This window comes from Tasmannia lanceolata, unplaced genomic scaffold (genome assembly GCF_043159265.1).
Source record: "Tasmannia lanceolata isolate RefF3 unplaced genomic scaffold, GAP_Taslan_0.1 ptg000018l, whole genome shotgun sequence".
Taxonomy (NCBI): Eukaryota; Viridiplantae; Streptophyta; class Magnoliopsida; order Canellales; family Winteraceae; genus Tasmannia; species Tasmannia lanceolata.
The window spans coordinates 15,427,098-15,445,149 of record NW_027518695.1 but is presented as its reverse complement, the minus strand read 5'-3'; the positions used below and the strand labels follow the sequence as shown (position 1 = coordinate 15,445,149).

General features: G+C 38.5%; 2 protein-coding genes across 2 annotated transcripts; both read left to right on the top strand.

Annotated features, from left to right (window-relative positions):
• The first annotated feature begins 9,494 nt into the window (after positions 1 to 9,494).
• On the top strand, positions 9,495 to 12,152 carry WOX2 (WUSCHEL related homeobox 2). The gene is made up of 2 exons (XM_077361501.1): positions 9,495 to 9,978; positions 11,614 to 12,152. The coding sequence occupies exons 1-2, from the start codon at positions 9,663 to 9,665 to the stop codon at positions 12,006 to 12,008; spliced, it is 711 nt and encodes a 236-aa protein (XP_077217616.1). The 5' UTR covers positions 9,495 to 9,662; the 3' UTR covers positions 12,009 to 12,152.
• A 2,170-nt stretch (positions 12,153 to 14,322) lies between these two features.
• On the top strand, positions 14,323 to 17,067 carry LOC143851801 (GDSL esterase/lipase At3g48460-like). The gene is made up of 2 exons (XM_077361286.1): positions 14,323 to 14,972; positions 16,538 to 17,067. Exons 1-2 carry the CDS (start codon positions 14,346 to 14,348, stop codon positions 16,964 to 16,966), a joined length of 1,056 nt encoding a protein of 351 aa, XP_077217401.1. The 5' UTR covers positions 14,323 to 14,345; the 3' UTR covers positions 16,967 to 17,067.
• Positions 17,068 to 18,052: the final 985 nt, after the last annotated feature.

The window sequence follows — 18,052 nt, the reverse complement described above, 5'->3', positions numbered from 1 at the left end:
AATGATAGATGATTAGAGCCAGGTAGATTCCTCTTATCTTCTTCTTGAAATTTTTCTAAAGGATTCATTTAGCCGACCCCAACTAGTTTGGGACAAAGGCTTTGTTGATTTGAGTTTAGAATGATAGATGCAAGGGCCCCCTTTATGCAAGGGTTAAAGAAGGGCTCTTGAATAGATCCACGCCATTAAGTACAACCAAATTTAGTTTCTCAACCGATATATGAGGAAAGGGTTCCTACACACGTGTGAGGTAAGCTTACCTGCACACGAGTGCAGAAACAGGGTGGGGGCCCACTTTTTTTTAGGGTCCAAAGCATTCACTTGGAAGGCCCTTCCATGGATAGGGTGTGACCCAAAAATCAGCCTCATTGGATCATCCTAACCCTACCATTTGTGGAGGGGAAAATGGGCAAAAACATGGACACACAGTGTCTGTCCATTTCCCCCCACCTTTGATTGGGTTAGGACGATCCAATGGGGCTGATTTTTGGGCCACACTTTATCCATGGAAGGGCCTTCCAAATGAATGGTTTTGATCCCCACAAAAATGTGGCCCCCACCCTGTTTCTGCACTCGTGTGCAGGTAACTTACCTCCACACGTTTGCAGAAACCCTTTTATATATATATATATATATATATATATATATATATATATATATATATATATATATATATATATATATATATATATATATATAGAGGGGTTCTTGCGGTGGCGCTAGCGCTACCTTATATGAGGTGGCACTCACAAAACATAGGGGCCCCACTTTGTTTGGATGGTCCAAAGCATTCATTTGATAGGCCCTCACATAGATAGGGTGCCCACAAAAAATCAACTTCATAGGATCATCCTAACCCTTCCATTTGTGGAGGTTGGGTTAGGATGATCTATGGACCTGATTTTTTGTGGGCACCTTATCTATGTGAGGGCCTATCAAATGAATGCTTTGGATCATCCAAACAAAGTGGGCCCCCTATGTTTTGTGAGCGCCACCTCATATAAGCTAGCGCTAGCGCCACCTCATGAACTGTTTACTCATATATATATATATATATATATATATATATATATAATCCAACACTACTTTAGTCATTTTGTACTGTTTTGTGTTGGTTGAGTATTAAGATTAATGGCTAACACCGAAACAGATGATGTTAGGTTGACATCTGTGCTTTTATAGTCTAAGTTGCCATGATGATCCATTAGGAAGAGGATTGTTAATAAATAAAGTAAGGTTCGTAGACTAATCAGTATATATTGACTTATAATAGAGAGCGTGGAAATCAAAATATGTCGCATAAACCCTTGATATTGGGATTGAACCTCCGACCTCATGGTTGAAAAACAAAGCCTTAACCACTTGAGCTAAAGGCTCAACCCTGAATCCTGTTTAGATTACCTCAGAAACAGAATTAAAAAAAAATTAAAATAAAAATTTAAGGGATTTGCTAGGGACTATCGCAGAAGGCATTTCACGGACCCGCTCTTGCATAAGAGAGCAGCCACCTCAAATGAACTAAATAAATAACACGAAATCTGAGCCTATGTGGCTGCTCTCATGCAACAGCCGGTTCACGAAATGCCTTCTGCGATGGTCCCTAGTAAATCTCAAAATTTAATTCAAAAAAATCATTGTGACCAGGGCGGATCAGAATACTAACTTTAGGGGTGGAGACAGATTCTAACATTTTATCCCCCTTTAATTCGGCCCAAGTATCATTTCCTCCCCTTGATTCCATTCTTTTTTTCATAGAATCAAATGCCAGAATCAGAATTTGATTCCGATTCTACCACTAGGTAGGGTTCATTCAACAAAAGCTGGACAGTTGATTTTTGTAGTTCTTTGTTTTAGGCATTGCATGGGACCAAGACCATGTAATGTTAGATTAGATGCCAAAGCAATTGAGCTAGTCAAAGTGGAGAAAAAGATAAAATGGGGGTTACAAAACATGAAAAAGGAAAGATGTGAAAATACGAAGTTACCTAACAAAAGAGAAAAGAAGTAGAAAGGTCAAAGAGAAGAGATATGGAAATATAAGTTGGAGTCTCCTATCCAAAGAGGAAAGAGGTGGAAATGGATGTTGAAAAATCACATAGGAAAGACGTTAAAAAAAAGTTGGAAAATCACATAGGAAAGACGTTAAAGAAAAGTTGTGGCCGAACCCAAAGAGAAGGCAACTGGGAATGGAAGTCACAAAATCAAAGAAAAGAGGAGGTGGAGTGAGTTACAAGGCAACCTCATATTCAAACCATATATGCGTAATTGAAAAGGAACTCTTCTATTATGTCCAAGTTTTGCAAGACTGTTTGGTAAAGCAATGGAAATGATGAGATCATTGGAATTCTTAACATTCATAATCAGACATCACAAAAAATCTACAATCGAACAAAATAACAGGATATCCTTTACTTAAGCTTCAATCTTCACTTTAACAACTAACAATATGCTAATTAGAGTATTAAACTCATAAAGAGGTTCTTGCTATGATGACCCATAATGCATCGTTAATTTGTTAACCAAATTTTAGAGATAAATCTTTTTTTGTGGATTTACGGCGGGGGGGGGGGGGGGGGGGGGGGGGGGTGGTTTCGCAGAGAGGCATTCCACGGCTGAGAGAACAGCCACCTCAGATGAATTACATGAATAAGACAAAATTTGCTCAAAGTTGAACCTGTGTGGCTGTTCTCTCGTGCAAAAGTCAGCCGGGAAATGCCTTTCAGCGAAACTCCCCAGCAAATCCCTATTTGTTGACATGGATTCTTGTTTGTAGAGGTTCGCATTTTTCCCACAAAGCTTTATATATCCTTGGCTAATCAGACACACTGAGTGAATTTGAATCATCAAGGGCAAGAAGATTAGCCACATCTGTATTATTTTACTATTTAAAGTCTTCATCTTTAGGAGTGTGAACCTTGGAGCAACGGTAAGGTTGCTCCATTTTGAACTGGTGGTCACGGGTTCGAGTCATGGAAATAGTCTCTTTGCTTGAACTGGTGGTCACGGGTTCAAGTCATGGAAATAGTCTCTTTGCAAAGTATGGGTAAGGCTACGTACATCTAGCCCTCCCCAGACCCCGCAATGGCCGGAGACTTGTGCACTGGGCCGCCCCAAAAGTCTTCATCTTTCATAGCTAGAAGCTTCTTTTCATTTTCTTCAAGGGAAATGATTTCAGCGCTCTAAGGTTTTGATAAACATGCGGTCTACTTGTTTGTCGTGCAGTATTTTAAGAGCTTTAAGAGCTTTTTGAGAACCATAATATTCCTCTGACAGCCAGCCCTTTAAATACTGCACGACAAAGGAGCGCATGTTTATCAAAACATTGGAGAGTAGAAATCATTTCCTTTTCTTTAGTTGTGATTGCGTAATACATTTGTAATACATTTATACGGTAGAACTCAAACCAACCATCTCTGAGACCGGCAATACAAAGAGTACAACCACCGGAATGTCTTACAATCACACAAATACACTAATTTGCATGGCAACAAAAAGGTCTTATTCTTCACTATTCAAAGAGAAAATTATGAGGGTAAATGAAAATAGAGACTACATAAATGGTCTCTAATATTAGCCTCACGAAACATTTTGTTTACGTCTCTTGTTCTCTTAATTTTTTTCACTCGAATGCAATGCAGTAAGAAGAGATGAGTGAGACAACAGTGGGTGAATTTATCATTCCCCTATTTTTTCCTTCCAAACTTTTCCAAAATATTCTTGGAATCCAAACGGGCTGTAAATTGACCATAAACATGTCATTTTTCTCCAAATCATCAGAACAAAAAAAATCCTCAGAAAAAAATTTCCGTCGGGAATGCATTTCTTGCAATCCAAACAAGCCATAGCTAACATTGTTTCTCCACAACCCATAATGCAAACAAAACAGAATATCACGTTAAGGGTATGTTGTTCTGCTCATTTAAGAACAACAAAGTATCGTAACTAGGGGTGCAACTTGGGTCTGGTTTTACCCGACCCGCATCGACCCGACCTGAAAATAGCATGGGTCGGGTTTAGAAATCATGGTTCTTGGGTAGCGTCAGGTTTTAGTTTAAAAACCTAGCTCAATCTTGGGTAGGGTCGGATTTAAAGAAAAAAAAACCCGAAATCTGACCCAACTTATGTGGTGTACTATGACATTTTTAATTATCTCTTGAATAACATAGCAAATTAATTTTCAATATACTGATATAATTGTTTTCATTGAAGTGATCATGTTTGTGATGTGGAAATATAGTTTCCTTCTTAAATTTATACACTTTATTACATAAATTTAGAGATTTTTGGTGTGAAGATTTGTTTTTTTTCCTACAACGCGTCAACGTGAAAAGACCCGACCCGACCCGAGAATTATTATGCGTAAGGCCAGGTTTGGGAATTGTGGGTTTTCCGGAGAAAACCCATTCCGACCCGAGATATTTCTCAAGTAGGGTAGCGTCCTTCAAAACCCAACCACCCCGACTCGAGTTGCAACCTTGTTCGTAACACAGAGAGAGAGAGAGAGAGAGAGAGAGAGAGAGAGAGAGAGAGAGAGAGAGAGAGGTGCTATTGCTCTGCTCTGTCGATCTTAGTAGGACCCAAAAAATTAAGGTAACCTGCACACTCTACGCATTTGGGCCTTTGGCCGTCTCTCCCTCTCTCTCTCTCTCTCTCTATAGTGCCAAAGTCCTACAATTTCCAAAGTCTCTTCTACGGAGACCCTAAAGCCTAGTCTACCTGTAACCCAACTGTCTGACTTTTCTGACAATAACACTTTTACCCTTCACTCTTCCAAATATGTCCTCTCCGTCCCCCATACCCACTTCAATTGCCTTGTTTCTTTTTGAACAAGAAATCATCATCCATGAGAATAAGTACTTTCTTTATGATACATTTCTACTTGTAAATGTAAGGTATTTAATAGCTCAATAGATATTTACATCTATAAAGGAATTTAATAGTTAAGGAAAATTTCAGATGAAGTCTAAAATATTAGAAGTTAAAAAGGGAGAATGATAAATGCACCCCTTTTCATCACTTTGGACACCCAGCAGCAGTGTACCAATGACTGCAGAGGGGCTGATGTACTTCACGTTAGAAGGATTCAGCGGATTTGATTGCCACGTACACTGCAGTTGGGTGTCCCATGTGATGAAAAGGGGTGCATTTATCATTTCCCTTAAAAAGACTTTGCATTTTATAAGGTTTTGAATGACCTTAGGAAGTTGGGCCCAACCAAGTTAAAAACAAAGAACATCGATAAGGAAGAAAATAAATTTATATTTATAGCTATTCTTTTTATTTAAAAATTATTTTCTTTGTAACAAACAAAAGAAGAAGAAAAGTCTCACCAATTTGAAGGCCAAACCATATGTAAATTCTTACATATGATAGAAAGTGAGCCTGTATGCTGTTCTTTTCTACAAAAGTGAGCCGCAAAATGACTTTCCACGAAATTGCCTAGCAAATCCCACGTACATATATGGGATTTGATAGGGAATTTTGTCTCATATGCAAAAGTGAGCCGCGAAATGACTTTCCACGAAATTGCCTAGCAAATCCCATATACATATATGGGATTTGATAGGGAATTTTGTCTCTCATGCTAAAGTGAGCCGCGAAATGACTTTCCGCGATATTGCCTAGCAAATCCCATATACATCTATGGGATTTGGTAGGGAATTTAGTCTCTCATGCAAAAGTCAGCAGTGAAATGGCTTTCCGTGAAATTGCCTAGCCAATCCCTGTAAATATTTAGACCGTGACAGATTTAGCCGTTGCTATAATTAACAAAATAATAATAAAAAATATTATTAGCAATAGAGTGACCCATGTCTATAATTGTTTTAGTGACAGTTGATATTGGAGACTGGTAAATTCCATCACAGAATATTGATCCATTTTTTATTCGATATATTTATTTAGTGACGCACAGCCTTTTTCTAACTATTTGCACATTATTCTTGGGCCCTGTAAATCCAAAGTTAATTCAATGCCTTCTCTTTCCTCGCATCCATCCGCTTCAGACGATGGAGATTGGCACAAACGACGTGAAAGAGCCCTTGAAATTGGAGCATTTTTTTTTTTTTGCTAGTGATGGAAAATAGACCTATCCGGATACTAATATATGGGATGCGATCCCAATAAGCTCATCTCTTCTAAAATAATATCACGTGCTATTCATGTGAGATCCCCAATCAGAAAGAGATGAAAAGTTTATGTGCTATATATGTGGATTCTCCTTCTCCACGTGTAGACGCTTTTTCGGTATCTCCAATGGACGGGCCTGCGGAGTGGGTCGGGCACGGTTAGTAGTGCTGAAAAATAAAACCTAGGAGGATAAAAGACCCAGAACTTGACAATATTTACACAGCGGGGACGGGGCGTCACAATTCCCACCTTTCACTATCTTAGGAAGAAGGCAAATGGGAAAGATCAACATGCTTTATGAATTATAAAGCTAATTAGCTTGTCGCCGTTGGTCTAAGGGACCTGACAGACACTGGTATCGATCATAAAGATTTGCAGCCTAGGCAAAGTGATGTAGGTGCACTATGTCATTCAAAGGCCAAGCACGTCACATCCATGATCGGTCCACTATGGGCCATCGGATCACAGAAGCAACTATCCAAATCGTCCATCAAGCTCCGGATGATGCCGAATCATATTTTCCAGTGTCCAATCATTCTCAAATCGGAGGATATCGAAGGCCAACAGACAACGTTGATTGCTACTTCAGGACTTTTAAGAGTTATAAGAATTTTAACTACTTTAAAAAAGTTGGTCGTCCATGTAGAGAGAAATTTTCGGATGTTAGGGTTTTATTAGGTGTCTTCTTTATTTTAGCCAATCATAGCAAAGTTTTAGTTTTAGTACACTAGGAAAGTGGAGTTGGATATATTTTTAGAATTTTGTTTGAGAGAAATTTTGGAGTTTAATTTGAGTTTTAGTTGGAGTGGAAGAAATTCTCACTCTTTTAGTTGTTTTAGTATTTCTCAACAAAAGTCTATAAATAGACTTCATTGTAAATAAATTTTACAGCTTTTTGATGAAATAAAAATAGTTTTAGAAATTTATATTCGTTGTCCCTCGGATTTGTCTCGTCGCCGGAGAAGGAGATAGCCACCTGCTGCTATCGTCGAAGCGCAAGCCATCCGCTGGGCTAGTTCCCGGTCGTCCTGCAAAAGATCAATCTTGGAATTTTCATCAAGGTATAATCGCAGCTTCTTTCCTTGAATTTCAGCCCTTAAATTTCAGCCCATATTTTTTCTGTTTCATCCCAACTTTTTATCTATTTCAGCCAACCCTCTTTAACTGCCTAATTTCAGCCGCATATTACCATCCCAAAATAGCACCCGAAAACCCAACTAAATCTCTCCCTCCTACCAGCCATACACTTCCCCAAATTAACTTCGTATTAAGTGATTTCTACCACACTTGAAACAACCACCTTATGTCCTAGAATAACCCTACCATTCCTACCATGTTCAGGCCATCAAATCCACTTATTCCCTTCTTGTCTCATCTATTGGTTGTCCCTCATGTGAACCGAGATCATTATCATTGTTGATTCCCATAGCAAAACCCACAACCTCTTAATCCATTCTTTGAGCAACCGAATCCCCTTCAACCCAAATCTTTAATTCCTTTAAACCCTAACAACTCTTCTTTAACGGCCTAACTACCAACTTCTTGAACCCATTCCCTTCCTTCTTCTTAGCTTTAACTTTAAATTTCACTTTACTTCCACATCCCTATTCCACTGTGTCTACCCTACATCCATTGATGTTATAGCTTTCACTATCCGCCCCTACGACATTTGGTATCAGATGCAACAGCGTTGCATCGACTCTGCATTACAAAGGCCACAAAATTGTTCCTCAGACTTCTATCCAAACCCTATTCAGGCATCTTTTAGATGATTCGAAAAGTCAAGAGACTCCAATTATGTCCTGATCAAATACGAACCTTCACTCTGACTTCGGCCATTGCTGAAACTAGAAAGTTCGATTAGGTTGTTGGAAAATATTTTAAAATAAATAAAAATAAAAAATTCGTTGATTTTTGTAATAATAGGTTTCTAACGTGTATTTTACAAAATAATAATAATAATAATCATGCTAATTAAAATTTAGTCCCACATTGGAAGTTGATTTGGAAAGAGAGGGGCTTATATATAGCATCTCTCACTCCAAGCACTTTATTTACATAAAGCAAGTTTTACGGGATTGGCCATATGATGGTGCAATACATTTTTGCAGCTACCCACGTAAAGTATGCGTAGTGGACTCTAGACTGCTAGAGGTGTGCATAGTTGGGTGCGATTTGGCGACTTGGCGTAGTTGGGGCTTGAGAGGGTAGAATCACAACCACAAGATCGTTATTAGATTCATAACAATGATCGAGATCAATCCAAATCATAAGTTGGTAATCACGCGCAATATAACGATCAAATAATGACTATATCTAGATCCATGACAGTTACGGGGTAGACCGTGATTTTACTCTAGCCAAAGGTCATGATCTAGTGTCGATCTATACTGTATAGCCAATGGTCATGATCGGGTATCAAATGGTCAGATTTTAACAGACTGACCAAGCATGATCATAGGTGAAAAGCCACCAGTATGTCTATAAAAATATTGATAATCCACTCTTTCTAACACCTTTAGGAGGTCTTTTTAGTTCATTCGTTTTTACATTCGATCTTTTCTTGTTCCCGTTCCAGTTTCTGTTTCTTTACAGATACTAGCATTCTGTTCAGGCTTGTCTAATTCGAGGATAATCCATGTGTGTCATACGTTTAGTACATTACTCCGATAGATATCGATAGTTTGGGACTGGACTTCATTGTTATCTTGGATGAAATTTCATGAAAACCCTTCTTAAGTCGGTGAGGCAAAAGTTGTCTTAAGGAAAAACAACAATTGTAATGCACCCAATGCATCTCATTCTTCTTCTCCATCGACACCACATTTTTTCCTCCTCAACACACGAAATATGTGTGCATGGTTTACAAGAGAGGGAAACTCATGGATAGTTCTAACCATGCATTTCCTACTAGGAATTGTCATCATATATAGTAAAAGTCTCATAATTGAACTCCTCTTCCCATGATCTACCACTATTTAGTGCAAACGTTTTGGGTTATCAGTGCCAACAAGAGTGTAACTTTCTTTTCATTTTCCTCCGGGAAATGATATTTTCACCTCCTTTTCCTCCCCGGGACACCCCAGTCTAGTGTATTTAGGAGTACTACTCTTTTCACACTAGAAGGAGTGTGGCCCAAGTCCGAACTTGGAGACTCGTGACCATAATCACTCTCCAAGGGTCAAATTAAATTGAGGATCTAAATGACATTCTCAAAAATCCCAACACCTCAACCGTCATAAAAAATTGCATTAAAATCCCACAGCATGCGAGAACAAACTAAGCTCTCAGCCGCTTCCCACCATGTTTTCAGAGATGTTCATCGCCAAAATCAATACGCATGTCCACCTTGCCTTTATGTTTGACTCATCTCCACTTCAAACAAACATAACAAGAAACCAAAAACCCAAAACCCAAAAGCCCAAAATAAACAATAAATAAATCAAACCAAACCAAACCAAACTACAAATACCCCATTTTGCAATTGCATGCAGACACCTCTTTTTTTTTCTCATAAAACCCTAAGTTAGGATATGGAAGAAGATAAGGGGGTGGAGATATCAATTTCTGGTGCAGGGGCTTCTTCTAGCTCGAGGTGGAACCCTACCAAAGAGCAGATAAATGTTCTTGAGGGGCTTTACAGGCAAGGGATCCGAACACCAAGTGCTGAACAGATACAACAAATAACAGGTAGGCTAAGGGCTTATGGTCACATAGAAGGGAAAAATGTGTTCTATTGGTTTCAGAACCATAAGGCTAGGCAGAGACAGAAGCAAAAGCAAGAAAGCATGGTTTATATCAATCGGTATCTCAATAAGGGCTGTCCTATTATGCCTCCTTGCAATAACGGTATTTCTCTCCCTCTCTCTCTCTCTCTCTATTTTTTTTCTTTCTTTCTTTCTATATTAGTTGCTTTGTTTGGATTGTAGGGATTTTCTGGAAAAGTTTGGAAAGGAAAAATCTTTTTAAAATTCCTACTTTTTTACATACGAAAAAATTATAACTTTAACTAATCTTGTTCCATTTTTACATGGAGGGGGCTTCAATTTATGATTATTTCCCTTTAAATTAACCCTTATCATATCATATTCCTCTAAATAGTGGGAAGAAGAAAATGTTTCGGGAAATGGTTTTCTATCAGAAATTATTTTCTTGCAATCCAAACTTGGCCTAAAGGCTTTAAGGCCTTAAGGGCCTCTTTGGATACCTCTAAAAATTATTTACTTGTAATATTATTTGCAAGTGGGTTTGATGTTGAATATGATTATTTGGAAAAAGTGGTTAGTATAGATGTAGTTAATCAGTTCCAAAGAGAGGGCTTAATGATCCATTTGCAAATAAGGCCTGGTTGAACACAAAGAGGCCCTTAATTACACTTAGTTTTTGGGTTTCTCTTGCTTTTTAGAGTTAGGGTTTCTCTCTCTTTCATTTTTCTCTCCCTATCTCCTTGTGTAGTTCTATGGTTTTTATGGTATATTTTGTTTGTTTGTTTTTTATTTTTTCTGTGTTGGGGTTTTTGTTTTTTTGTTGTTTATCCTCTTTTATATCATGAATTTCTGGTGTGTTTTAGTACACAAGGACACCCTTGTTTGCGAATAAATTTATTTTGGTTTAACCTATGATAAACTGAAGGGAGCCCTTGCAAAAACCCTAAGGAATGTCCCCCCATTACATCCACGCCACACAATCTCATTTATAATTCTTTTTCTCTATTTTATAGTGGATTTTCTGTTATCATCTCTTCATTTGTGTCCATTTTTCTCTTTTTCATCTATGAATCTTTGTTGTGCTTGAAGGCCTCGGTTTATGCACTGTCACCGTCTAGTCCTTTTCTTGTTTCTACCAGTTGGTTTGTTTATTTCTCTGGCTGTTTTTTAGCCCTCTCCTATTTTATCTCCATAGTCAGTGGTCTCCAACAGTTTTGAACTCTCTTCCTAGGAAACATATTCTATTGGGTTTGAAGCACTTTATATATTTAGTCTTCTACCTAGCTTCTTTCCGTTTATTGCTTTCCCTATGAAGGAATTGTTAGAATTGTTTTAAATTTAAAACATGAATTTCCAAAATAAAGAATGTTTTTGTTTGATTTGGTTACCTAAATTTTCATTAAGGCCATGTCTGGCTGCAATATTTTTTCATGATATATCCGTGTCTCTAAGTGGTGAGAGGGGTATAGTAGAATGAGAGAAATATGAGAGGGCACATTTGAGATGAGCCTGAAAAGTGGCTTAAAATCAGGAAAAAATCAATCCAATTTTCGGTTGAGTTTCTTGTTTTTTGTTTCCTGATTTTTAATCACTTCACCCGCATCTCCACTTAGTTACACCGATTTATCATGAAAAAAACTCATGGTGCCCTAAGGGTATGTAAGTATTTAATTATTACTTTACAGAGCATGTTTTCTTCTTGATGAATTTCCTCAAAGTGAATCAATGTGTGTGATTCATAGAATCTTAATTTGTGAAGTGGGTTTTCTTGTTTCAGTGGTTTGCAACCCGTATTGTATCCCACCAAATGGTGTAAGCTTCTACCCACAAGGACCAAAGGTGCTATTACCCGGAGGAGTAATGAACAGGCCAAGGTCTGAAAAGGTGGTGCAAAAAACAAACGATAGAAGTGGCTTCATCTACGAATCTACACACCATGTTGATAATAGCATGGAGTTAGACCACAACAACAACAACAATAACCATGAAACACTACCCCTCTTCCCTTTGCACCCAACTGGTATTTTGGAGGGTAGGTCTGGAAATAACTCACCTTCCACTTCTGAAACCATTAATCTTTCATTCACATCGGAAACTAGCGTGGAAGAGTTCGGCGGAGACCAACCTTTCTTTAATTTCTTTGCGAAACACTCGTCATACGAGAGTGAGTAAAAGCAACGGTTTAGTGGTAAGGTGAGAGAGAGAGAGAGAGTTTTCTGTAAATGGGGTGAGATTTGGTATGTTTTATTTCTAGGCTTCTCAGTTTATGAATGCAATAATAAATGGAGTAAAGAGATGCGTGGAGAGTCGGAAACTATTGAAGGGTATGTATTGAATATGGTTAAAGGTTCCAAATGGGTTGGATTGAGTTGACTTGTTTCTTTTTATTCCATGGAATTTGTTCTGAGTCCTTTGGTATGTATTCATAAGATCGAATCACGTGAGATGCACGAGAGAGGGAGAGCATACATCTTTTGGATCATTTAGTTTGAAATTTTGAAGACTTATAGGCCATGTAAAATAAACTTAGTAAAAATAAACTTAGTAAAATTTTTGGAAAACTTAGTAAAAATAAACTTAGTAAAATTTCGTTAATGGCATATATGCAATGTGGATATCTTCTAAAAAAAGTAGAAAGAGTTTCATGTTGGGCACGTAACTTCTACTCCCCCATTAAAGTTTGGTCTTGCCCTCAAGACTATAATCTGAAATTGCTTCTTCATGGCCTTGAAATCTTCCCATTCATCTTAAACTAGTGACATTCCTTGCCAATGAATGGGAATCTGTTTCTTCCTACACTCTTTGATCAAGGACTGCTTGTGGCTTGGATGGAGGGTTTCGTCGGTCTTCCTGAACCATTGGAAGTTCACTTTGGATTGTAATTCCTTCACTCACTTTTTTCTTCGGAAGAGATACATGGATGGAACAGTGGATGAATGTGTGATTCCTTGAAGTCTAACTTGTAGTGAACAACCCCAATTTTCTTAACAATCAGATATATATGTCATTCTTCTTAGGGATAGTGTTGGCTGCCTGTAACGTTAAAGTTTGAGATAAACCAAATCTCCTTCTTCAATTTCCTCTCCCGGTGGCTATCGTACACCTTCTTCATGCGATATATTGTGAGCTTCCTTAAGACTGGCTCGTAACTTCTTAACCATGTGATCACGATCTAACAACTCTTTCAATATATGGACTCAACTTTATTGGTACCCAAAACGTATGTTCGCAAGGATGGTGGTGGCCAACCATAGATCACTTCAAATGGAGTTCCCTTGATCGCATAATGTCGCTTAGTGTTGTGACAGTATTCCGCCCAAGAGATCCACTTGCCCCATTCCTTACGTTTTGATCTAGTGAAGCATCTCAATTACATCTCTTTTCCAACCTCGCTTTGGCCATCAGTTTGGGGATGGTAAGCAGAGCTATAACTAAAATTCGTACCCTTAAGTTGAAGCTCACTGTAAAAATTGTAACTTGTTTGAAAGGTCGTACTATATTTTACATTATTGAGAAGTGGTTTGATAATTATGGATATGTTGAGAACCCTAATTTTGTTATAAAGATGGAGTTTATGATATTTTCATGGGATTTGCTAGCGTCCATCGCAAAAGGCATTTCGCGGATGGTCTGTTCCATCTGACAGCAGCCACCTTGTGAATGAAGACAAAATCTGCTGAAAAGCTGTTGTCGATCAGATGCAATAGACCATCCGCGAAATGTCTATTGGGATGGATGCTAGCAAATCCCTATTTTCATTGATATTAAACCTTGCATGCTTATGGGTTTGAGCTTATAGGTATGAGGCCGGTCGTTGCCACGTCACCCGCTCGTACTACATCGGGCATGATAGATTCCAACTCTTGCTTTAGCAAAAGCTCAACCCAACCCAACCCGACCCGACCCAAGTTGCACGCCTAACTCGATCTTTGTATCAATGGATAGTGGTAGAAGTGGACTTAATTAAAAAATATACTCCACAAAGGAGTGTAAAAGTGCCTTTCTTCTTAGCATTTTCTATTTATCTTTTCACCATAATTTGTAGTAATTAATTATGTATCCATTGGTCTACATGTCTCAGGATCGAGTGGCCCAAAACATCTTGTAGGGCATTGCTATGGGGCCCGCGAGAATTGGTTAATATGTAATTAACTAGTTCTGATCCCCAGATTATGGTCAATTGGTCTCCGTCAATCAAAATAAAATGCAAATGGGTTGGCTACTGTTTTGCCATGAAGAATGGGGGCTTTATCATTTGACCTAGTCTTCTCTGGAACACAAGAATGAACAAAAAAAAGCAATGGCCTGGTGTAACTCCCAATCTCTCTAGGCTTTATCATTTGACCTAGTCTTTATCATTTGACCATACATCCATAAATTTCCACCGTTGGTTATTTGCTTCTACTCCGTACAATTCGTATGTAACTAATTGTAGGTTTCTATATAAGAACTCTATATGTGATGTTCTAATTTGTTTCAAAAAAAAGGTGAGAGAAGCTCCCTAAAGCAATGGCCTGGTGTAACTCCCAATCTCTCTATGTTATTCTCTTTTACTTATTCCTTTGTCTCTCACCTTCTCTTTCTTTACCACCCCCAGCACATATAGGCAAGTTCTCAAAAATCTTTTCCTTCGGTGACTCTCTCACAGACACTGGAAATAACCTAGGGAATGGCCTTTCATACCAGCCTCCCTACGGTCGGCTTCTCGGCCGACCCACGGGGCGTTTCTCCGATGGACGCCTTGTAGTAGACTTCCTCGCCAATGAACTATCACTCGCTCTCCTTCCCGGTTATCGTAACACTAATACAGACTTCTCCTACGGTGTAAATTTTGCGCTTGCGGGGTCTACGGCCATAGATCATGAATTCTATAAGAAGAACAACTTAACCAATCCTTATGCACCTACAGTGGTTGTTGAATCACTACAGACTCAGAACGAATGGTTTAATGACTTTGTTAATAATGTCGAGTGCACAGGGAAAACTCCGGCCCAATGTAAGGCGATAATGGAAGGTTCGCTGTTCTGGTTGGGTGAGATGGGCGCTAACGATTATGCTACTATTCAGGGGTCTTCTGTAGTTAAACCTGAAACTATCAGTACGATGGCCGTCGCAAATGTCATCAAATTTGTGCAGGTATGGAAGACATATGTTCTCGTTGAATAGAAATTCAAGAATTCCCCATAGAGGCCCACAATGTGAGGTTGTATGCCTTGTAATTTCACACGCGCACACGCCCACACACATATGTAAGAGAAATGGAATTCTATACCCTTTCCCAAATTTTAAAAGGTACATGGTTTTTAAAGGTATTTACCAAGATCTAGTCCAAAGAGGAATACATTATCTTATCACCGTTTTTTTTTTGAATAATTTTCCCTATTTGAAAAAAAAATCTTCTCCTAATAAAATTTCCATGAAACTACATGTTGGTGGTATTTTAGCATGAAAAATAATATTGTTTTCCATTAACCATATCTCTCTCTCTCTCTCTCTCTCTCTCTCTCTCTCTCTCTCTCTCTCTCTCTCTCTCTCTCTCTCTCCATATTTTATGAAGTGAACATTATGATTAACATCCATACAGCATTTGGATTGCTGGAATCAAGAATTGGAATCGACATCATATTCCAATTCCTATTCCGATTCTCTCTTAAACGGAATGAGAAAAAAAATTAAAATAAAAATTTTTAAGTCAAAATGTTTTTAATAAAAGTTTCATTCCTACGAAAAAATTCTAATAGAAATTTCATTTTTTTGGAACCAAACGCTGGAATTGACTGGAATTAGAATCAGACCACAATTCCAACGCCGGATTCTGGCTATCCAAACACACCCTTAGAGGAGTGAATGCCAAGAATGCATATACTTATCAAGTGATTTGGATTATCCAGCATAATATGATTTTGAGAAATCGAGGGCTCAGATCACGGTAATCATGCCCAACTTGTCGGAGACCTAGTGCCAACTGCCAAGAGTTTGGTTTAAGTTTAATTTTGGATCATTCTTCTTGTTCTTCTTTTCTTTTTTCTAAGAGATGAGAGGGTACTCCCATATTTTAAATTGGCACTCCTCTCTCAAATACTCACCTTAACTGTACTCTTTAACTTAGATGTCTAGGTTTCTTACCATTCTAAAAAAAAAAAGAGAAATTATATGATGAATAGGCGTTGAAACACGTAAAGGTGGTAAGATGGAAGTACCATCCTTGATATTGATCCAACAGCTGCTTCTCAAAAGGTGAGCTGCCATTGGATCAAATATCAACGATGGGATGATGAGTACGAGTTTGTACTCCGATCCGCTCATCATATAATTTCTCCAAAAAAAAGCTATCAACATCCAATCACAGCATGATCCAAACCGTTCATTTGTCGGGCCACAACATAAATAGGATGTGCCCAATTAATCATCTCCATAGGATGAACCTAATCTTGCCGATATATACAGGGACTGCACATTATAGGAACCACCATTGATTGGAGGGTTGGCACGAGCCTATCAGAAATCGGGCACAACCTATTTATGTTGTGGCCCGGACAAATGAACCATTTGGATCATGCTATGAAGTGGGCCCGACATTACTTTTATAAAAAAAATTGGATTCTCACTCTCCATCTAAGTAGGCACTAAACTATGAAGGTGCATACATTATTTCCTCTTGTTCTTCATTATTAACATTTCCTTCTTTTTTATCATGACAGGGCTTGTTGGCCAAGGGTGCAAAGTACATAATCGTTCAAGGGGTCATTGCAGGACCGCAGACCCGAACATCAATTATCGCAGCTCACAACATGCTTCTACAAGAAAGACTACATGAAGTCCGTAAACAGAATCCCGGGGCTATGATCCTGTTCGCCGATTATTCCGGTGCCCTTGCCGAAATTGTGATGAACCGTGCTAAATATGGTTTCACAGAGTACCCCACTGAGCCCTGTTGTGGGTCCCTGATGCAGGGGCTATTATGTGGCATGCCCGGCACAAGCGCGTGCGCAGACGCGAGTAAGTACATCAGTTGGGATGGGATCCACTTCACAGAGGCCTTGAATGAAAAGGTTTCTGATCTCTTCTTCCATCATGGTTATATAAAACCCCCATTTGATACCTTGTTTGCCGATAAAAAGGCCCCCTGAAACATATTTATTATGCCCACTAATGTGTGATTTCTATATTGATAAATTTTCAATGTAAGTTATTACAAGAATGTTAAACAATTGATTTCTTGATTAATGATTTTCTAATATTTTTCACTAATTTTTTTTTTTGCCAATTAATTTCATCTAGCTCACTAATAAACAAAGCCCATAATAATGCTCCGGGGAATTGATATCTGCAAGCTCCAAAAAGAAAATAAATGGTAATCGGTTTCGTAGCGGCCTCATTCCAAGGGGGTTTTCCCTGAAATTAGATGCTAAATTTTCTTATTTAATAAAAGGGTACGGATATTCAGAGTACCATGTTTTGATAATGGAGCGAAATCAACCAGTTTCCAATTAAAATTGTCTTTTATTTGCTAGGGTCCATTCGCAAAAGGCATTTCGCGGTTGGTGTGTCGTATGTCAGAATATAACGCCTTTATCCAATAGCTTAAGCTTTTGGAGAAGTTGGTTAGTTAACGCCTCTGTATGGTGTAAGCTGGAATATCCCGAAATTTTCAGCGTCGTGGATAGCTTGCAGGCTTGCAGCGCAATATAACCTTGGGCCCTGCGTGCCATGGGGAAATGATCACGTCCGTTGATCAGGCAGAAAAACACGTCTGGCCCAATTCCATTCCCCACATTGATTAGATGATTGTAGTATCTTGATCTATACTCCCAAGACTATTGAAGCATTGGTTTTTGTGGACCTTAATCTAATGGTTGTGAAGTATTTTCATGATGGTCCAATGGATCAACGATCTTGATTATACACATCCCATGTAGGACCCATTCAATCCTGAGAGTGATATTCGGATTAATGATTGTGAAGTATTTTTATATGGTGTAAGCCTGTATTGTCAAGTATTTTTCAAAAAGTATTGAACGGTGTACACCATAGGATGATCCGAGCCGTCCATTTGATGTGCCACAACGTACATAGGTTGCAAATGAAAAATCATTTCTATATTATGATCCCAGCCCTTCGATCTAGAGTGGTTTCCATAATAAGTAGTTCTTCTCTAGATCGGAGGGCTGGGATCATCCTATGGAAATTACTTTTTGGGCAACAACCTATTTATG